The sequence below is a fragment of the Lissotriton vulgaris genome, unplaced genomic scaffold (genome assembly GCF_964263255.1).
Source record: "Lissotriton vulgaris unplaced genomic scaffold, aLisVul1.2 SCAFFOLD_1323, whole genome shotgun sequence".
NCBI lineage: Eukaryota > Metazoa > Chordata > Amphibia > Caudata > Salamandridae > Lissotriton > Lissotriton vulgaris.
This window is the reverse complement of record NW_028253179.1, coordinates 614,939-634,357: the sequence shown is the minus strand read 5'-3', so window position 1 is coordinate 634,357 and position 19,419 is coordinate 614,939. Positions and strand designations below refer to the sequence as shown.

General features: G+C 42.5%; 1 protein-coding gene across 1 annotated transcript in view; it reads right to left on the bottom strand.

The window, feature by feature from the left end:
- The window catches only part of LOC147661128 (limbin-like), a gene marked incomplete at its 3' end in the record, with an annotated part of 233,580 nt that overhangs the window by 36,779 nt on the left and 177,382 nt on the right, over positions 1-19,419 (bottom strand). The window contains exons 10-13 of the mRNA XM_086951303.1: positions 18,815-19,139; positions 16,910-17,149; positions 9,052-9,227; positions 3,897-4,056 (exon numbers count right to left, since the gene is read on the bottom strand). Of these exons, the coding sequence (XP_086807429.1) occupies positions 3,897-4,056; positions 9,052-9,227; positions 16,910-17,149; positions 18,815-19,139 (901 nt within the window). The remainder of the gene's footprint in view (positions 1-3,896; positions 4,057-9,051; positions 9,228-16,909; positions 17,150-18,814; positions 19,140-19,419) is intronic.

The window sequence follows — 19,419 nt, the reverse complement described above, 5'->3', positions numbered from 1 at the left end:
CTTACTCAACCGCCTGTCCAGTGTGGGGATTGTGGATGGAGCCTGGGCCTGGTTTGAATCCTTTTTGAGGAACAGGTCTTTCAGGGTTTTTGACGGTGATTCAGTTTCCTCTAGCAGACCACTCAATTGTGGAGTTCCTCAGGGCTCCTCTTTGAGCCCTGCCTTGTTCAACCTATACATGAGACCACTGGCCAGCGTCGTCCGCCCTTTTGGAGTTAACATCATCTCATATGCGGACGACACACAGCTGGTGGTCTCACTGGCGCAAGAGTCATCCCGAACAGCATCAGGTGGGCTCAGAGAATGCCTAGAGGAAGTGAGGAGCTGGATGACGGCATCATCCCTGAAACTAAATGGAGACAAAACCGAGCTAATGCTCCTAGGACTCTCAGAACCGGCTCTCCCCCCCCCCCTCCCTTTGGCCCTCCAGCTTGGGACCACCACCTACATCAAAAAATGCAATTAAAAGTCTTGGAGTGTGGCTGGACAGCTCGCTCTCCTTCACCACCCAAGCCACTAAACTCTCAGCTACATGTTTTTCCATTCTGAGGGTATTAAACAAAATCTTCCCCATCCTCCCCCTGGAAGCCAAACAGGCAGCCATCCAAGGACTCATCCACTCCCGGCTTGATTTTAACAACGTACTCTACCTGGGTGCACCTGAATACACCCTTCGTAGGCTGCAAATTGTTCAGAACAGCGCTGCTCGCCTTTTACTTAAAATCCCCCACAGACACTCAGCCAGGACCGGCTTAATAAGCCTCCACTGGCTACTGATCCGACAGAGGGTTCTGTTTAAGGCGCTATGCATAGCCCACCAAGCCTTCTGGAACACGGGTCCCACCATCACCCGTAACCTGATCTGTCAATACATCCCGAAGCGGAATCTCCGTTCTAGCCAGACCCTCTTGGCAGTTGTCCCAAGAATAAAGAGATCTAGAACAGGTGGCAGAACGTTCATGTACAACTCAGCTAAGGCCTGGAATGCTCTACCATCTCACCTCAGAGCCACCCAGAACCTTAATATATTCCGAAAACAACTGAAAACCCATCTTTTCACATCTGTTTGCTAACTCATTCCTTTGTCCCCTCTATGTGCACTGCAGGTTTACAATTTCCCCAGCGCTTGGACGCCCACGGGCAACAACTGCGCTTTACAAATCCCCAAGTTTTACAAGTTTACTCATCAGCATCCACTGTGCACCTGTGATGTCAGAGATCCACATCTCATTTCAACTATACTGGTTGTACTCATGACGAAATAGTTGCATTCCTTGCTTTCTAGCTCTCTAGTTGCGTTCCCCTAACCCAAGGGATATACACTTAGCATGAAGTAACAATGGGCACATCTAGTCAAATTCATTACCTAATCATTAGTCACATCCCTCTTCCCCCCCCCCCATGTTATCAGGATTGCTCCACTAGGTGCTGAGGGAATTAGTTCCGGGTTATTATGATCAGGACAATGCCGCTGATGCAACACCAACGCCCCCGCACCGAGAGGTCTCTTTCTCCACATACCCAGTATGGTGGGAACATACTGGGGGGGAACAGTCTGCACTAGACCCACCAGTTTGTCGGGCTATACAGTTAAATTAAAGTAAAAAAAAATGCAAGAAACCTCAAGCATTCTCTGTCCTAGGTATTTCCTTATCTCCATCATTACTGAATGCACCCTTACGCAGCTCCCAATAGCCTTCAACGCGGCCGGCCCTGATGGGTTGTAGGCGGCTTGCTGTGTCAGACACATGTTACTTCAGTAAGCGATATATATCAATGACACTGTTGTAGCTGCCGGCCTGTGCTTTCAGGTTGTAGGCGGAAAAGCTGTGTAATCTTTAATTGCCTCAATAAAGGTTTTGCAAAAAAAAATAAAAAAAGTGTGGTTTGAAATTTGTAATCCTTGCTTCAGATCAAAATCACTCCACACTGAATGTCATGAGGCACACTAAAACTCCAGGAAAGGAGGTTCCTCAGAGTAAACACATACTTTTTTTAAAATGTGTATGGAAACGTGTGCCGGGCAGTACTTTGTACCATTCCTTGAGTTCCCAGATAAAGGATGTTCCTTTTGACATCTAGTGCTGTTTCTGAAAAAACCTGCTTTTTCCTAGCCAATCCTTTATATGACTTTTTGCCTTCAGTATTACTCACTATGACATTTCCCTACATCCCCCACATTTGCTTTGTCACCTGTAAAAGTAACATTTCTTTTCAACCTGTAAAGGCAGAGTCTATAAAAATATTTTTGGAGAAAGGACTGAAATGTTACTTAAAGCTTGTTTATTACAAGAATTCTATTCCAGTAAAGCTGATGCTAGATGTCTGGGCTCTGTTTTCATGAACTTGTAATCTGTTTTCCAACTAAATAGATGAGGAGATCAACAACCTATTTTTCAGCTTTTGCTATATTTTAGACCAGTGCTTGTTTTTTTTGCACACCAGGCCATGTCAGTTTGGTCAAGCCGTATACAAATTGTTCTTGAACTGGTCCTGGGCTGCTTGTGTTCCAGGTTAGGGAGGAGCTGGTCTGGCAGAGAGGCTGGGCTGTTCCCATTGGATCAGGGTTAAGACTGATCTGCATATGACTGGATCCAAACTGAGGTAGAATGGTGGGCTAAAAAAGTATGGACTGGGATGTGGGCTGAATGACTGCCAGAGGCTGAGATTAATTTAATAATTCCATCTATCACTTTATTTTTAGATGCTCTAAATGCTTTGGTCAAGGCATTCCGGAGGACTTCATCACCAGAAATGGTCTTCGTTGGACACGTCATGAGGGTTAGTCTTCCAAACTCTTTGTCTAGACATTGATCTATATGACCCCCCCATCAACAGAGGTGAAAAACAAATGCCTGCCTCTTTTTGGAAATTTCCTCCTGATGCTAAATGTGGTCCCTAACAGACCTTCAATGAACTCCTGTGTAATAAACAAACAGAATAGCATTTATTTTTAAGGCAGTGTCACAAGTGCTGCAAGATAAACTGCGATCTTGTGGAAGCTGCTTGTTGCCAGACTGCCTCACTCACCAGTCCACTACTTAAATAGACTGTCTCACTTCCAAATGCAGCAAGGACCCAGGACTTTGGTTATTAGTGGATCAAAGATTCAACCACTACTACTATCTGCACTATGTCTGACAGGCTCGCAAGCTACTGCAAATGATAGCCTGTCATTCAGAAGCACACACGCAGCAGCATTCTGGCATCTTCCAGATGCCTTTCTTTGTGGGTGATTCAGAATTACAGGCACACAACCTCTACTATGCCACCTGTTTAGCTCCACAGAGATCTGCATCTACATCAAGATGAACAGCCCTTATTTAATGTTCAGTCACGGATTAAGCTCAAGAACACATCTTTCTACTTCCCATTCTGGTACCACCCCAACATGCTAAGGATCTCCGACTGGGAAACTGTTGTACTCTTCCAATAAAAAACAAGAGGTGATGGCATTTGCTGGCCATAGATAAGGCAGAAGCAGGAGTGATCATCAATGAGAAGCACTTAACTCCCCCTGCTGGCACCTACTTATCACTAACCACTGACCAACAGCTCCAGTAGATGAAACTGATTATTACAATCTTGGTCATCATTGGCTGACAGCTGCCCCCACTTTGTCTTCCAGCCTCGAAAATCATCACCTGGATATAAAAGTATAATGTTTTCCATGAATTACATAATTATTTAATAAAAAAACTGTAATAAAAATCTGAAACTTTGCCTAATTCACAATCTTTGCATTCTGCTAACTAGCTGACATCAGGTAATCATGTTACACGCAAATGAGTTACAAATAGAATGCAAATCAAATGGTAGGCTGTGTGTGGTAACAACAATGATATTTGCTTTACATTTAGTTTATGCATTTGAGATATAAATGTGGGGCAGCTTACCTTTTGTAACATTAGTCTCTTTCTCTTGATATTCATTTTCTGATGAAGTTTTCTCTTCTCGTTTTTTAAAGCACTATCCAAATGTTGCTTCACAGAATGAACTTCAGTCTGGGCCTGATCTAGCAGAACACCTGAGTGGTGTTCGGTCATGTGGCCGTCACTATAACAACAATAAATATGTCGAGATGAAAGGTTTTTTTTAAGTACAGAGAAACATGTACCTGCAAGCTGGGATTCAAGGCATACTTTTACTCCAGTGATGGTGGCATGCAGTTAAGTTAGATTCAATTAGGCATAGATCAGAACACATCATTAACACAAACATTATAATGATAAAGACTCATGTCTCTGAATAATTAAAAGGTTCTTGAACGATATCTAGTTTCAAGTAGGCCATTGGAACCCCCCAAAATGTTCCATACTACAGTGGAAAGAAAGAAACTGGCCTAAGACATACACCAACACAATTCGAATACATGACTTATGAATTAGTTCAATATTCTATATAAATACACCACTCACAATAAAGGAAACATAGCTTACATTAGAAATGCTGAGAAGTGTCCGACCTTTATTACAGCTAAAACATGAAATGCAGCACAGAAGAGCCCAGATTCTAGCTTGGCTGCCCTTCTGCAATATAGTCCACAAAGGCATGTCAAAGAAAGACTTACAAAACTCCAAAGAATGAATGCGCTTTAGACAGTGCAAGTGCTTAAATCAGCTGCTTCGCTCCTTGCTAAGTCAATGCAGATGATCATGTTATGGCCTTGGCGTATGCAACAGCATGCATTTTCTAGCCACAATGAATTCCATATCAAAGTCAGAGGCAATGGAAAACAAAATTCACAATGCTTTCCTCCAGTCCTATGCTGTCTTTTCACACAGTCTATATATAACTTTAAGAAAATTATAAATGCATTCAGATTTGCAAGCAATTGTCTCTTTTTAAAAAATGGACCACTCTTACACTGGGTTTGAGTAATTTCATTTCTCAGCTGCTTCTGCACAAGTGGCAGACTGAGCTTCTGCATACGAGACCCAAACCCCACCCATGGGCTTTAGGCAACACTTTATTTATATATATCTATACTAATATAATAAAGAGAGAGCCTAAACCTTTGAGGCGGGTAATCTCAGGAACCACAGCACCAATCACAACACCCAATACAGCGTTGGAAAGGGCAGTTGCAGCAGAAGGACATAGGCTATGCAGACGCCCACCATATACATTTAAAAGGTAAAAGAACCGTGCCAGCAAAGTAGTCCCTTGTGGGCGTGTCTGCGTTGTACTGTGGGCGTGTGCTGGGGCGTGACAAATGCTGGGGGCGTGTGGTACGTTCCGCCCTTCATGCCTTGTCTCATATCGAGTGCTGTGGGCATGTGCTGGGGGCGTGGGCGTGTGCGGGGCGCGGGATTACGGGAAAAAAAGCGAGCGTTGTGCCCAATATTTAATTGTGAGTTCTTCCCAGGTTCTGTACATTCCATCTCCGGGTGTCCACCCTGCTCCCTTTAAATACCCCTGCACCCCATAATCATAACCCACCCTTACTCCTTAAAATACCCCAACACCCATAAACACTAACCCATCTTAACGCTATAAATATATCCTGTACCCCAAAACCCAAACCTATCCCTAAACCCTAAAAATACCCCTGTACCCCAAATCTAGCCTTGAACCCTATAAATACCCCTGTACCTCAAAACCCAAACCTACCCATGAATCCTAAAAATACCCCTGTACCCCAAAACCCAAACCTAGCCCTGAACCCTAAAAATACCCCTGTACCCCAAAACCCAAACCTACCCCTAAAAATACCCCTGTACCCCCAAACGTACCCCTGAACCTTAAAAATACCCCTGTACCCCAAAACCCAAACCTACCCCTGAACCCTAAAATACCCCTGTACCCCAAAACCTACCTAGCCCTGAACCCTAAAAATACCCCTGTACCCCCAAACCTAGCCCTGAACCCTTAAAATACCCCTGTACCCCAAAACCCAAACCTAGCCCTGAAACCTAAAAATACCCCTGTACCCCAAAACCCATACCTATCCCTAAACCCTAAAACGACCCCTGTACCCCATAACCCAAAACTATATATGAACCCTTAAAATACCCAAACACCCCAAACCATATACCTCAGTACCCCAAAACATATACCCCTATACCCATACTTACCATATCCAAACATTTAAAAAAACATGCTTTTACCATTCATGCATTTACAACGAATTTCGTTGTAAATGTATGCGTGGTAAAAGCATATAAAATGTAATGTCATGCGTTATAATGGCATTGTGGAGTCATGGTACTTTCGTAATGAAAGTATACAGAGTGATGGTATGCAGAAAGAAAGTTGCGGGAAAATGGGTGTTTACCCTCCCCCGGTAAATACATTGGTGGCACGGCAGCCCACATCTCCAGCAACATAGTCATATTTTTTCACCACCCATTTGAAAAATGCACAGGTCTCTCTCGTTGATGGCCAGCACCGACATACACTTTTAGACACACCTGCCGCCACAAATTCTAGAATTGCGAACTTTAGAGCTGGGGAGCTACGTTCGAATCTCTGCATCAGCTAAACATCCTGTGATTCCAGGCAAATCGCTTTGTCTCCCCGTGCCTACCACAAATGAATGTGTTCTTCTGTAATATAAATTGTGCTCATGCCATGTTGTCGAGTTCGCACTATATAATATTGCAAGGAAAAATAAAGTAGGGAAACTAGAGTTCACACAATACTGAACGTGCACTCTTAAGTGCATCAGCAGTGCACTGTGAATCGGAGCGTTTCACAGGCCTGTCACAGATAAGAAATGCTATCAAAACGAAATCCTACAAAACAATATACTACTAGCCGGCAGCAATTCATACCCGGACAACGTCGGGACGGGCTGCTAGTTGTATATAAATGTATACACTTTACTGATATTGGACGAGTAGTTACTCTCAACCTTCTCCATTACTGCTATTGACTAATGAGTCATTAGGAGGCAAAAGTTGGATGGACAAGAGGAGCTTTGTGCCTCACCTCACCCAAAACAGTCACCATCAACAAACCCCATCCACATCAAGAATTAAAGGGAATATCTCCTCATGTGACCTGGTACCTGAATAAGAGGGAGATGAGCAAAGGGGAGTACTCCTTTGCATGATAGTCGACCTGCATGGCCCAAAGTTTTCTTTCAGTTCCCTAACTTTAACTCTCCATGGTGTGTAATATTTTAACTGAGTAACATGTTATCTTGAAAACAAGGGATGTCACTTGTCTATATACGCACTGCTTGGTGACTGGTCAAAGACTGCATTTAATAGCAAAACCCAGCACCTCTGTCAGCACAATCTCAGGATGGAATTCCTTTGTGGCTTTTCTCCTTCTGATAGAATTAGGATTGAAGGAGTCAAATAGAATGTGGTGTGAGGTCCATCAGGCTGTCGGGTCAGCAGAGAAAATAGCACCCACTCTTCTGGTGGAGGATCGCCTATCAAATTTAGAGATGCCCACCAACTAGGCAGAATCCCTGTGCCTTCAGTGAAACAGCAGGTGCTGCATCACCACTGAAGGCACTAATCTTTGCTGAGAAGGATCATATTTGTTTTCAAGAAACAAACTCACAAAGAAGGAGTTTGTTTCTTAAACAGAATATCTTCTCCCTGAGCTTTGGGGCCATTGTTGTATTTCCCTGCACAAGACTGTCATGCCTTGCATGGCGATCACAGCCTTGGAAATCTAGTGACTTTTGCTGCTCTTTAAATAGGGCGTGGTGACTGCCATTATGGACTGATGGACATGTAGAAGTTGGGCTGTCAGGTTCGAGGTTTCTCGGGATGCAGCCAGCTGAGGCTCCATATTCAGTAACCATGCAGTTACCTTCTTCTATATCGGTCATGGATACCATGAGTTTGAAAGGGCAGGAGTGCTGCGGGCTTCCAGAGATAATCCTACTCTGTCAAATGTGATAAGTTGGGTTATTGGTCGACAGGTGAAAGAAACCCTACTCAAGTACCAACCACAATCATCGTGAGGCTCAACCATAAAAAGTCATCAAAATAACTCAGGTGGAGAAGTGTGGCTCAATGGTTAGAGCGGCAGACCCTGATGCAGAAGTCTGGCCCCTGACCAGGGTTCAATTCCCGCCTCGGCAGGTCTTGGGCTCAATTTCCTCAGACCTGATCATTCTCGCCTCGGTGCCTATTCTAATCAGGAGTCCCACTCTGCAACTCTGGGCAATAGCTTGCTTAATCTCCACAACGGCCCCAACAACGCTAGGATGACAGGCCTCACCTTGGGGGTGCTCAGGAGTGGGCACTTCACAGGGAAAGGCCAGGAAGGGTTACTTAGCGGTATTCGTACAAGCGCCGAGATGCCTCCGGGTAGTCGTGCGCTTTACAAATACGTAATTATCATTTATCATTTAACTCTGGTAGCTCGGCTCAAAAGCAGTCAGGCTTTCCTAGAGGTAAAGTGTAAAGTATTTATGCAGCACAAAAAAAATAAAGAAAAAACACAACACAATAAAAATCCCACAGGAATCTTGACTAATAAAGCAAACTTTAATAAATAAAATGAAACCAGAATGACAAAACTCCAATCAGCAGACTAGAGGTATGGTATTTCAAAAACTTAGGAAAAAGTAGAGCCAAAAAGCCAAAGCACCAAATGGGGTTATCTGGTCGCAGTGGACAGGAATAAAGTCACACATTCAAGTCGACCACGATGGAGCACAGAGCAAAACACCAAATATTTAAGCAGTTTCTCTGAAGGGTAATGGTGTGACCACATATTGTAAAGAATAAAATACACTCTATTCTAATTTAAAAGGATATACAAGTCAACTCGGAGTGCCACGACCTTACAAAAGGCGCTAGGGCATTAACTTTGTACCTCTACTAGGTCATGAACTTCATCTCATATATCAATTACTTTCTCCAAGGATTGTACTCTTGCTAAGCTAATGGAAAGAAAACACAAGAGAAGCAAACAGTACAACCCTCTAATGCCATTTTTAGCTGTTAAAAGCGGTGTACCTCCAATGCATTTTAGCTGTACCAAGATGTGCATAGTTATTTTACTCAAACGAATATATTTAAATTTACTAGGAATGATCAGTGTTTTGGCTTTTAATGCTTAAAAGGATACCTTTCTTACCTCTGCATTTTATTAATCAGGCTTGCTATCTGAGATGCAGCTGTATTCAGGAGACACCGGGACTGCTTTTCACTTAACTGCAACTTGTATATCAGGTATTTTCTACAAGCATATCTTTTATTCAGGTGACATTTCATATTCGCTTCAAAAAAGTCCATAAGGTCTTCTGTTTTTTCCTGGAAAATAAACACGATTTTTCTTTTATATGATTATGATGACATTTGACATTTTCAAAACATAAGAACTTTTAAAGGATTTGCTTTATAGAACACTGGGAGCACTTTCCCTGCATTATCGGACGCCGTACCTGATTCAGCCCTGCAGCTGGGACATTCCTGCCTGTTTCTTTTTGCCGGTCTCCTCCCGCCGCTGCGTGCCTTCTGTCACCTGGCACTACAACCACCATCAGTCTCAGCGGCAGGAAGCCGCCCCCACCCATTGCGCGCCCGGAGGCGCTTTAAATTTGAAGGTGAACATCAGAGGAGCGGGTTGCTTTATAGAACACTGGGAGCACTTTCCCTGCATTATCGGACGCCGTACCTGATTCAGCCCTGCAGCTGGGACATTCCTGCCTGTTTCTTTTTGCCGGTCTCCTCCCGCCGCTGCGTGCCTTCTGTCACCTGGCACTACAACCACCATCAGTCTCAGAGGCAGGAAGCCGCCCCCACCCATTGCGCGCCCGGAGGCGCTTTAAATTCGAAGGTGAACATCAGAGGAGCGGGTTGCTTTATAGAACACTGGGAGCACTTTCCCTGCATTATCGGACGCCGTACCTGATTCAGCCCTGCAGCTGGGACATTCCTGCCTGTTTCTTTTTGCCGGTCTCCTCCCGCCGCTGCGTGCCTTCTGTCACCTGGCACTATAACCACCATCAGTCTCAGCGGCAGGAAGCCGCCCCCACCCATTGCGCGCCCGGAGGCGCTTTAAAATCGAAGGTGAACTTCGCGTCGCGGGACGCGAGCGGGACGCCCGGGGCTAAGCCCGGGCAAAGGGCGGGCCCTCTGTGGCCCTCAGGGGACCTAAGGTGACGGGACGGGCCACCCCTCTTACGTGTTCCAAATAAAATTCATTATTCATTCCTGATATTACCGTCAGGATCCGTGTTTACTTGCTGCCCTCATCGCAGTCGGCTCTGATCCGGGACTGTTTGGGAATTCAAGCAGGAAGGTAACAAGACTTCTTTGGTAACCTTGATTGACTATATTGACTCTAGAGGGGTAAAGATTGTAAGCTATTACCACTAGCATCAAAATGTCGAAGGCAAAAAAACTTAACGTTCCGGGGAATACCATGGATAATTATTTAGTACAAGTGGTGGAAAAAATTAATCTTGAAAGGAGGGCTTCGTTGGGTCTGAGCTCCCCACTATCGTTGCCCCAAAATGAGATCTCTGATACGGATTTAATTGCTCTGGGCACCCCGATTATTTCATCCCCAGCCTCCCATGACCTGGACATGGGGCTACCACAAAATGTATCAGCCATAGAGCACTTAGCTACCACTATTGAAGCACCAGCTGGAGATGTTGAGCTAGACATAGAACCCCCCCTGCATGAACAAGATCTAGATTTGGAGATAGTAGATTCCTCCCCCCCCCCCACCGGATGTTCCTGTTCCGGCTCCGGTAACAAAAGCTATTGCCAAGATCCTGTCAAAAAGAGAAGGGCTAAGGTCTAGCAGGAGAAAGCCAGCTACTCCGCCTAACAGGAAAAATGTAGATGGGAATGCGAATAGAGGAGATATGAATCAAGGATGGGATGAAGAGGGTATATTAAAAAAACTCATGGGTATGCTGGATATTAAGTTAAACCAGCTAGTAAAACCCTTAATCTCAAAAATAGATCAGCTAACTGCTAAAATAAATAAATTGGAAGACCATGTAACAGCAACTAACAATAAAATGGGGGAATTGCCATCCATGTTGGTAGAAAAGCTGGCTGAAAAAACTCAATTAGAAGTTCTACCCCAAGGTGAAATAGAGCTACTTCAGAACGAGCAAGCTCGACCCGAGCGTGGCCCACAACAAGCTAACCTTGCTACCATTCCATCAATCGAGCCTGAAGGCAATTGCTTACTGCAGGGCCCCTACATAGAAAACAGCCCTATGGAGCTAATTGTTGAAGCTTCACCCCTTATCCTGGTTCTTGCCAATGTTCCCCCCTTAAATATAGGTCAACAAGAACATCCAGAATCTCTATTAAACAAGGCATTTAACTGGTTAAGTAATAACATGCATATGTTTCCCGGGGGTGACCATAAACTGGCAGAAGATTTATTAACCGCAAGACGGGTAAAATGGATAGGGAGTAGCACTAAGAAATTTTCTGGGGACTGTGTGATCCTGAGTCTTAAAGGCCCCGAAGTCTTACCTGAAATCTTGAATAACCTTTTTCCACCTCAACGCAGAACAGCGGAGTTAATCCCACTAACCCTGGACTTTTTTTATAATAGGAAAGGCCTAGCATCAAACCCGAGCATCCTGAGAACTAAATGGTCAACAGTGACCAGTAGATGTGCGAAGGGGGGCCTAGCCAATGTCTGGGGATTAAACTTAGATAACAGATATACAGCATTGTCTAATCTAAATGAGTGTGACTGACTCGTAATGGATAAAGGACTACTAGTGAAAAATGAGGTACGACATCCTACAAGCCAACTAGACAATCCTATGGTCCAAAATAATAAAAACATGGATCCCGGCCACATGGTCCCCAAAAGTCCAAATAGCAACATATTTATATTAGGGCCAGAGGATCTTATCAACACTAGTCCAGTAGCTGGGGTTAATACAGGACCTGAGCAGGGGGGCCCATCAAGAAGGGATGTCAGTATAATTACGGAGCTGGCATGTACACTAACTTTTATATCCTGGAACATAGCAGGTATAGCTAGCAAAATAGATAACCCTGATTGGCTTGATTATATAGACATGCATGACATAGTTATGTTACAAGAAACCTGGTCAGTCGACCCAGTTTTTCGAGTGGGGTATTTAAATTTTTTTAAACCTGCACTTAAAGGTGGAAAGGGACGTCCCTCTGGAGGATTGTCGATATGGGTTCGTCAAGCATTGTCCTGTACCATATCACAAAGGCAAATAACATCAAATGATATTCTAGCACTAAATATCAAATGGCCTAATGGACAAGAAACAGCCTTGTATAATATCTATGCCAGGGGGGTTAGTGCAGGTGTTCCTTCTGATGTCTTTTCCACTCTAGAACAAGACATTGAAACCCTCTGTTCTAATCCACACATTATAGTGGGTGGTGATTTTAACTCAACCTTTGAGCCCCTAGGTGAAGAGGATGGGAGCCTAACGGAGGAGGAGGATAGTAGATGGGGAATACCACAATTGGAACTCCCTCCTATAAAAAGATGGAGTGCCACGGCCATTAGAATTAAGAGCCTCTGCCTTTCTAGAGGCTTGAGAGCTGTGAATGGACGAACACAATCCCACCAAAAAGGGAACTCCACTTTTGACAATGGTCGTGCCACAAGTAGGATTGATTATCTCTTAATTGATGTAAGAGCATGGCCCCAACTACTAGACATGGAAGTCGTCCTACGATTAGAGAGTGATCACCACCCCCTCTATATGACATTCCATCCTTATCAAGAGTCTAGAGTACCCACTAATAAAAAGCTGATGGTAACACGAGATCTTGTCTGCTCAAATAATGAAAGACACCTGAAATGGGGAATGTTGTTAAGAGATGAAAGGAACCTAGAAAATATGAAAAGTCAGGTAAGAGAGGAAGTGAGTAACATCATAGTGCAATCTGGGACTCGTAATTTCCAGAAATACATGATGGAGGCTCATAAAAACCTATTCTATAAATTGCAAAGCTTTTTTATTAAAACAGTATATCATACCCCAGCCAAAAAATCCATAGCCGTTAAAGGCTGGTACGATAAAAGCTGTAGAATGGCAAGGCAAAACTTAAGTCAAAAACTAAAAATAGGAAACCCAACAGCTGTTAAAAGGGCAAGGGATATCTATAGGCAGACACAAAAACAAGCAAAGAGGAGATGGGATGAAGAGGGTTGGAGCAAATTAAAACAGGCATGTACCAACAAAGATTCCAAGCGGTTTTGGGCCCTAATTAAATGGAATAGGGTTGGGACAGCAGATCAACCACAAAATCATGTGCCAATAGATGGCTGGAATGATTTTTTTAAACCTCAGTACGCAAGAGCCTCGACATATGCATCCATATCTCCCCCCAAGCTATATTTTTCAGCGATCATATATTCACTGAAAAGGATGTTAACTTGGCACTAGATTGTGTATCGGGTGGAAAGGCGCCAGGCATGGATGGCATCCCAGCTGACGTCTTTCTATCTGACTGTGCCTCTTGGTGCACATATTTCACAATGCTGTCAAATGCTATCGCTATGGGTGGAGAAGTCCCAGCCTCATGGAAAGGGGCAGAAATCATCCCTATCTATAAAAAGGGGGACAAAGCCCAGGCAAAAAATTATAGACCCATTAGTCTGATTGATACAGCGCAGAAAATAATGGGTCGACTAGTCCAGAATAAACTGCAACAATGGATTGAAGACCAAAATATACTGTCACCTTATCAAGCGGGTTTTCGCCCCTTGACTAGTAGTGTTGACCAAGTCTTTTATTTTCTAGCCGTGTATTGGAGAAATGTCACGTTGCGAAAGGGAACATTGTATGCAGTTTTTGTGGACCTAAAAGCGGCGTTTGACCTGGTGCCGAGAGAGAAATTGTGGGAAACCCTGGATGAGGTGGGAATAAGTCCTGAGCTCCTCACTTTGCTGGTGCGCCTTCACGAAAATAATTATGCGAAAATAAGGTGGGGCAAACAGGGGGAAGTGACATCCCCCTTCCCAGTAGAACGAGGGGTGAGGCAAGGGTGCGTTCTGGCCCCAACGTTTTTTTCAATCTACATAAATGGAATTGTGGAGCATTTAAATAAATCTCCAACTGATGCTCCAACCATGGCAGGTGTACACGTCCCCGTACTTATGTTCGCGGACGATACGCTTTTATTATCACGTACGCCTAGTGGATTGCAGAAAGCGGTTGATGCCTTTGGGGTTTTTTGCGATAGTCGAGGCCTGGAATTAAATACCAGCAAAACTAAATTTATGTGCCTGAACTCCCAAACAGGTTTTAAGGGGACGATAAAATACAAGGGTGAACCACTGGAAAAAGTAGATGCCTTTGCTTATTTAGGAATCACCCTCCAAAATGACATGAAATGGAATTCACACATCAACATGGCATCTTTAAAATTTAGCCAGCTAGCAGGTGCAGTTACAGTCAAACATAATACTTCTTTGACAAGACCTATAAATTGTGCACTTGAAGTTTATAGTATGAAAGTAGTAAGTGCATGCCTGTATGGGTCTGAGCTCTGGGGTTTTTCAAATCTAGGTGACCTAGGGCGGGCGGAAAATAGATTCTTACGAGGGCTTGTTAGGGCCCCACAAAGTACACCTGTTATCCCACTTAAGATGGATCTAGGTAGGAAAAATATTGAAGACATTGCCCGCCTACGTCCCTTGCTATACTGGAGGCGGTTAATGGTAACCCCAGAGTTAAGTCACTATGCATCTGCTTTTTTTGATGTTGTGAAGTTTGATTGCTTTCATTCCATTGTATGGCTAAATGAACTGCGGAGAACACTGGTGAAATTGGGTCTGGACCATTTGTGGGGTAATAAGGATGTTGCCCTATTTCCTTCAAAAAAACAACTCAAGGATATTTACTGGGAGTCAGTATATGCAACACTGTACTGCAAAGGTTTGCAATCTTCCCTGACCTTACGCTTTTTGGATATAAAACAAATTCCATCATACGAAAAATACTGGGATGTAGTTGAACGTCCATTGGATAGGAAACTATATTTCCAATTTCGGGTGGGAACTCTCCCAGTGAACGCTTTTACACAAAAATGGTCTCCACTAAAGGACGCTTATTGCAATCATTGTAAAAATGAAATAGAGGACATTGCACACTTGTTTTTCATCTGCCCCCTTTATGTGACCCCCGCCAAAAGTGGTTAAAACCAACCTGTAGGAATTTGGGTACTCGTTGTTGCTTACAGGCCCTAAGAATTTTAATGTCTGACACCTCAATACCACTGGTAATAGGCGTAGCAAAATTCCTTGCATGGGCGTGGGTAATAAGATCTCGTGCTTCACGGCCTATTGAATAATATGATTTATTAACTGCTGGTATAACCTTCCTTGTCCATTTTTAACATTTCTATATGGAATTTTATAAAACTGTATGTATACATTTTATAGTATTACTAGCTTTTCGATTTTTGCTGTTTAATATGTTTTTTAATGTAGTATTTTAAGTATTTATTGTATGATGTTTAGGAGGTTGCTTTTATGACTAAAAGTCGAATAAAGCTTTGAAACGAGTATTCATTTATTAACAAATTCATTGGCTGTTCAGTACCTGTAAGTGCTTGCCCTACTACCCTACAAGAATGTAGCTTAAAAGTAGTGTACCTTTTCCAACAAACAGACTAATCATTCTCAGTTACTCTATTTTGGAACAGTTAGCCTTAGAACATTTTTATGCTTGTGTTCTGACAGAAGATGAAAATATTAAATCAGAGACCGACACTGGATTTCCGGAGAATAATTTACAATTTGATTCTGAATGAATCCAGACATTTCTGTACAGAGTGTAAACTCTGGAATTTTGAAAAAGACACTTACAAATCAAACAATCACTGGGAGATAGTAAATATATGCTGCAAATTAGGAACAGGCAACTACTTTTTGTCGTCTGTTGAAATGAAGATGATATTAATGTCCATTATTCTGTATGCTTTTTTGAGAATACCGAATAAGTCACTTCCTGAAGAAGCTTTTCTAATTCATCGAGCATGTGTGCATTGCATTCATTCGAAGGGCTATTAAAAAGGAACAATATTCCTTGCAGTTTCAAATTTATAGAACAACAAAGTATATTTGACTATGTCTGATGAATTCGGTCAAAGGAATCATCTCCATAACCATCACCATAAGACTCCAGTCTTTTACTACCAGATGCACTCCATGTCCAGCATGCACACATCAGTCTGTTGACAGCAGATGGACCACTCTATGGTACACCTATCCGTTTTTCTTTTGCTCACAGGGAAACATTTATCCTACACATAGCAACAATGAAATATGGTGGTGTGCCCACTCCTCATCAACTCTAGAAAGGGAGTAAGTGCATTTGTGTGCTCAGAGGGAGGGAAATATGTTTGAGAATAGCCACGAACGTGTTCATTCTTCCATTAGACCAGAAGTCTAGCTGAGTGGAGTCTCAGCAGGCTAGGTAACCCTTCCATCTTTCCAAAGTGGGTAAAGTGACTAACATTAAATGGCCAACAGTAACACTTGTTATTTAAAGCGCTTAGAAATAGTAGGTGTGGTAATAAGTGCTACACATAAAAACAAATTATTTGAATTTCTCCCAGTGTAGACCGAATAGTTGTGCGGGGAGAAAAGTAGATTTAGGAGCGATGCCCAATCCGAGGCTCACAGGTGAACTTTCAATATTTCTTTGGTAGCACCCATCTGTGAGGTTAGGCACAATTAGTTGTTATCAGTAGAAGTCTCACCCAAAACACAAAAAATTAAGCAGTATTTATCATGTGTATTATTCCAATATTTTCCTTAATTCTCTAAAACACAAACACCCAGTAAGATGAATGATGTAGTTGAGTTACCCAAACACAGTAAAGAAAACTTACTGCTTTGTAGGAGTTCTAAAGTTTGTTGAATCTCCTAAAATGTACATCTATCAAAACGCACTCAAAACAACTTCAAAATATGTGCAGATTAGTTAGTCTTAAAATGTGCATTTCATTACCTGAACCTCTGAATAAAGGTGTGGAAGACTTCTGGCGTCGTCAACCTTTAGTTCTTTCTTAGAAACTGAATCTTGTACCTGCTTGAAAAAGATCTCATGCATTAGTGTTCTTTGAGAAATCACCAGTTGCCTGTGGACCTTTGCAAAGTCTTCCTCTTGTTTCAGCAGCAGCAGCCTTTTCATCTGGTGTTGTTCTTTCTCATGGAGTTTGTCAACAAGAGCTCTGTATTCCGCAGCAGACTGTAAAGGTAATTAAGGAGTTAGTCTATCTAATATTAACAAACCCCTTTCACGCAGATGTCATTAATGTAATGGTTAACTACGTAGAGGAAAAGCAAAATGACATTGTGCTGCCTTACATATGGCTTAATAAAAATGGGCAGCATAAATGTACATGCCAGTCATCAGGTCAACTGTGAACTGTGAACTGGACTGATTTGCTCAGACCCTTGGCTGCTGGGCATAGATTCATAAACAGAATGTTCTCTCTGCAGGCATGGCTGACTGCCTGTAGCTGCTAATTGTTTTTAAGCAAGATGGAAGTTAAGTTTATTATACCCTGACGCCAAGGATCAGCTAGCCCACGACAATATATGTTGGCCTCGTCACAGAATGTACAGTAGGAATATCTCTGAGCCACTTTCCGAAGACCCCAAATGCCAACATGTTGTAGATATTATAGGACAGGCGTTGTGATAGCAGGAACACTGACAGTTTGTGTGATAGCAGGAACACTGACAATTTGTGTTCCACTCCAACACAATGTACACAAAGTGGGTGCTCTCTCCCGCTTATGTAACCAATTTAGATTGAGAGATCTCATTGAAAATGGGAATATCCAGTGTTGCCACTATCCTGACTGGAATGATAAGAGCTCTGATATTTGCATCTGTATCCTATTCTCCTTAGCTTTGCTTTAGTAAACAAAAAAAAAGGAAAGCAGTGTGAGAACTGTGGACATTTCTAATGAATAAACATTCCAATTTACATTGACAAATGACTGGTCAAAAAACATATTTTGTTAAGTCTTGTACCCAGTCTTTAGACTCCCACTTACATATCACATGAGTAAATAGTGGTAGTCATTTGCAAATAATAATGACCCTCTACTGGAGCAACTCACCAGAAGCTCCACTTCAAAGCATATTCCACGCTTTTAGACACAAACTTTCCCACTGCATAAAATATGTGCAAATTAGAAATGCAGGAATGATGGGACTCAGGTCCACTGGAATATGGATTCCATGACGTAATAGCATGGGTAGAAGGTGAGCCTTTGAGGACTGGTGGAGGCTCTTTGTCGATGGGTTGAGTCCCGCCTAGCAAAAAGGGCAGACTATGTGTCTGGACACCTTCGTCCTACAGTGTCCGAGACCACACTTGGCACAGATCATAAACCACCTTTCCCGTTTGCTTGTATTTTGTAACGTGTCCTCTGAAAGATGTAATATAACCAACCTTCATGTACAATTATGTCTCGATAACGCAAAATAAAAGAAAGGAATACAACAATAACTGCACCATAAGAAGTCCTGAGAAACAGGCCAATACTCATGAAACATGTCTTATTTATTTCTCAAACCCTAAAAACTAGCTTTTTCTGTGCGCCCTCCCATGTGAGACAATTAGCCAATGCTAGCGCATATAATTAGGAACAAGTACACTTTCGAAATATTATTATTAAAGACTGTTATTTGATCTTATAATTTAAATAAAACCTAACTTTATTATTACATGGATCTTACAAATTCACAGATATATATCAGGGAACATTACCTGTTTAGAAACAAAAAAAACATTTTAAAAATGCATTATCTTACCAGAACTATATTAGAAGTAATGCAAGCAGAGAAAGAACAGTAGCATTGGTAACTCTTAGAGGTATTCGTGAATGTCCATACCAACCTTTTCACTGATGGACCTAGTAAACTCGTCCGTCTCTTCTTTCAATACCGTCTGTCTGTGGTGCTGCATTTCCATTTCTTTCCTAGTGTCCAGATTGCACTCAGCTGTTAATGCTAGCATCTTCCGCTCATATTCCTCATGCAGACTCGCCTCCATCTTGGAACACTTTTCTTTGATTGAATCCTGCAACCTTTTCTCCTCATGCTGTGAGATATTGTTGTTGAATGCCATGTTTCTCAGCAATATAGCAATCATGTCTCTGGAAACGTGAATGCGACAAGATTCTAAATGGGCATCTGCCTGAGTCATATGGGCGGTCTCGCGGCTGAAAAATAAAGTGAAGCGTTGTGAGAGAATTGACTACTTTCATTGTTCCTCAAGAAATCAGGAATGAAGTAAATGGAGCAGCGCTGAGAAAAGAAATTCACCTTTCTTAATGGTGTATCACAACACCAAATATTGTTGGCAGTAGAAAGAGATATGCATTTTTTTTTTAAGTAAGCTACTCAACAACTATAATTTCATATTTCAGTCTGGTACTTTTTTTCTCATCATTGTGTACATGGTCATCCTCAAATGTAACCACCAGTACTTTACATAACTAT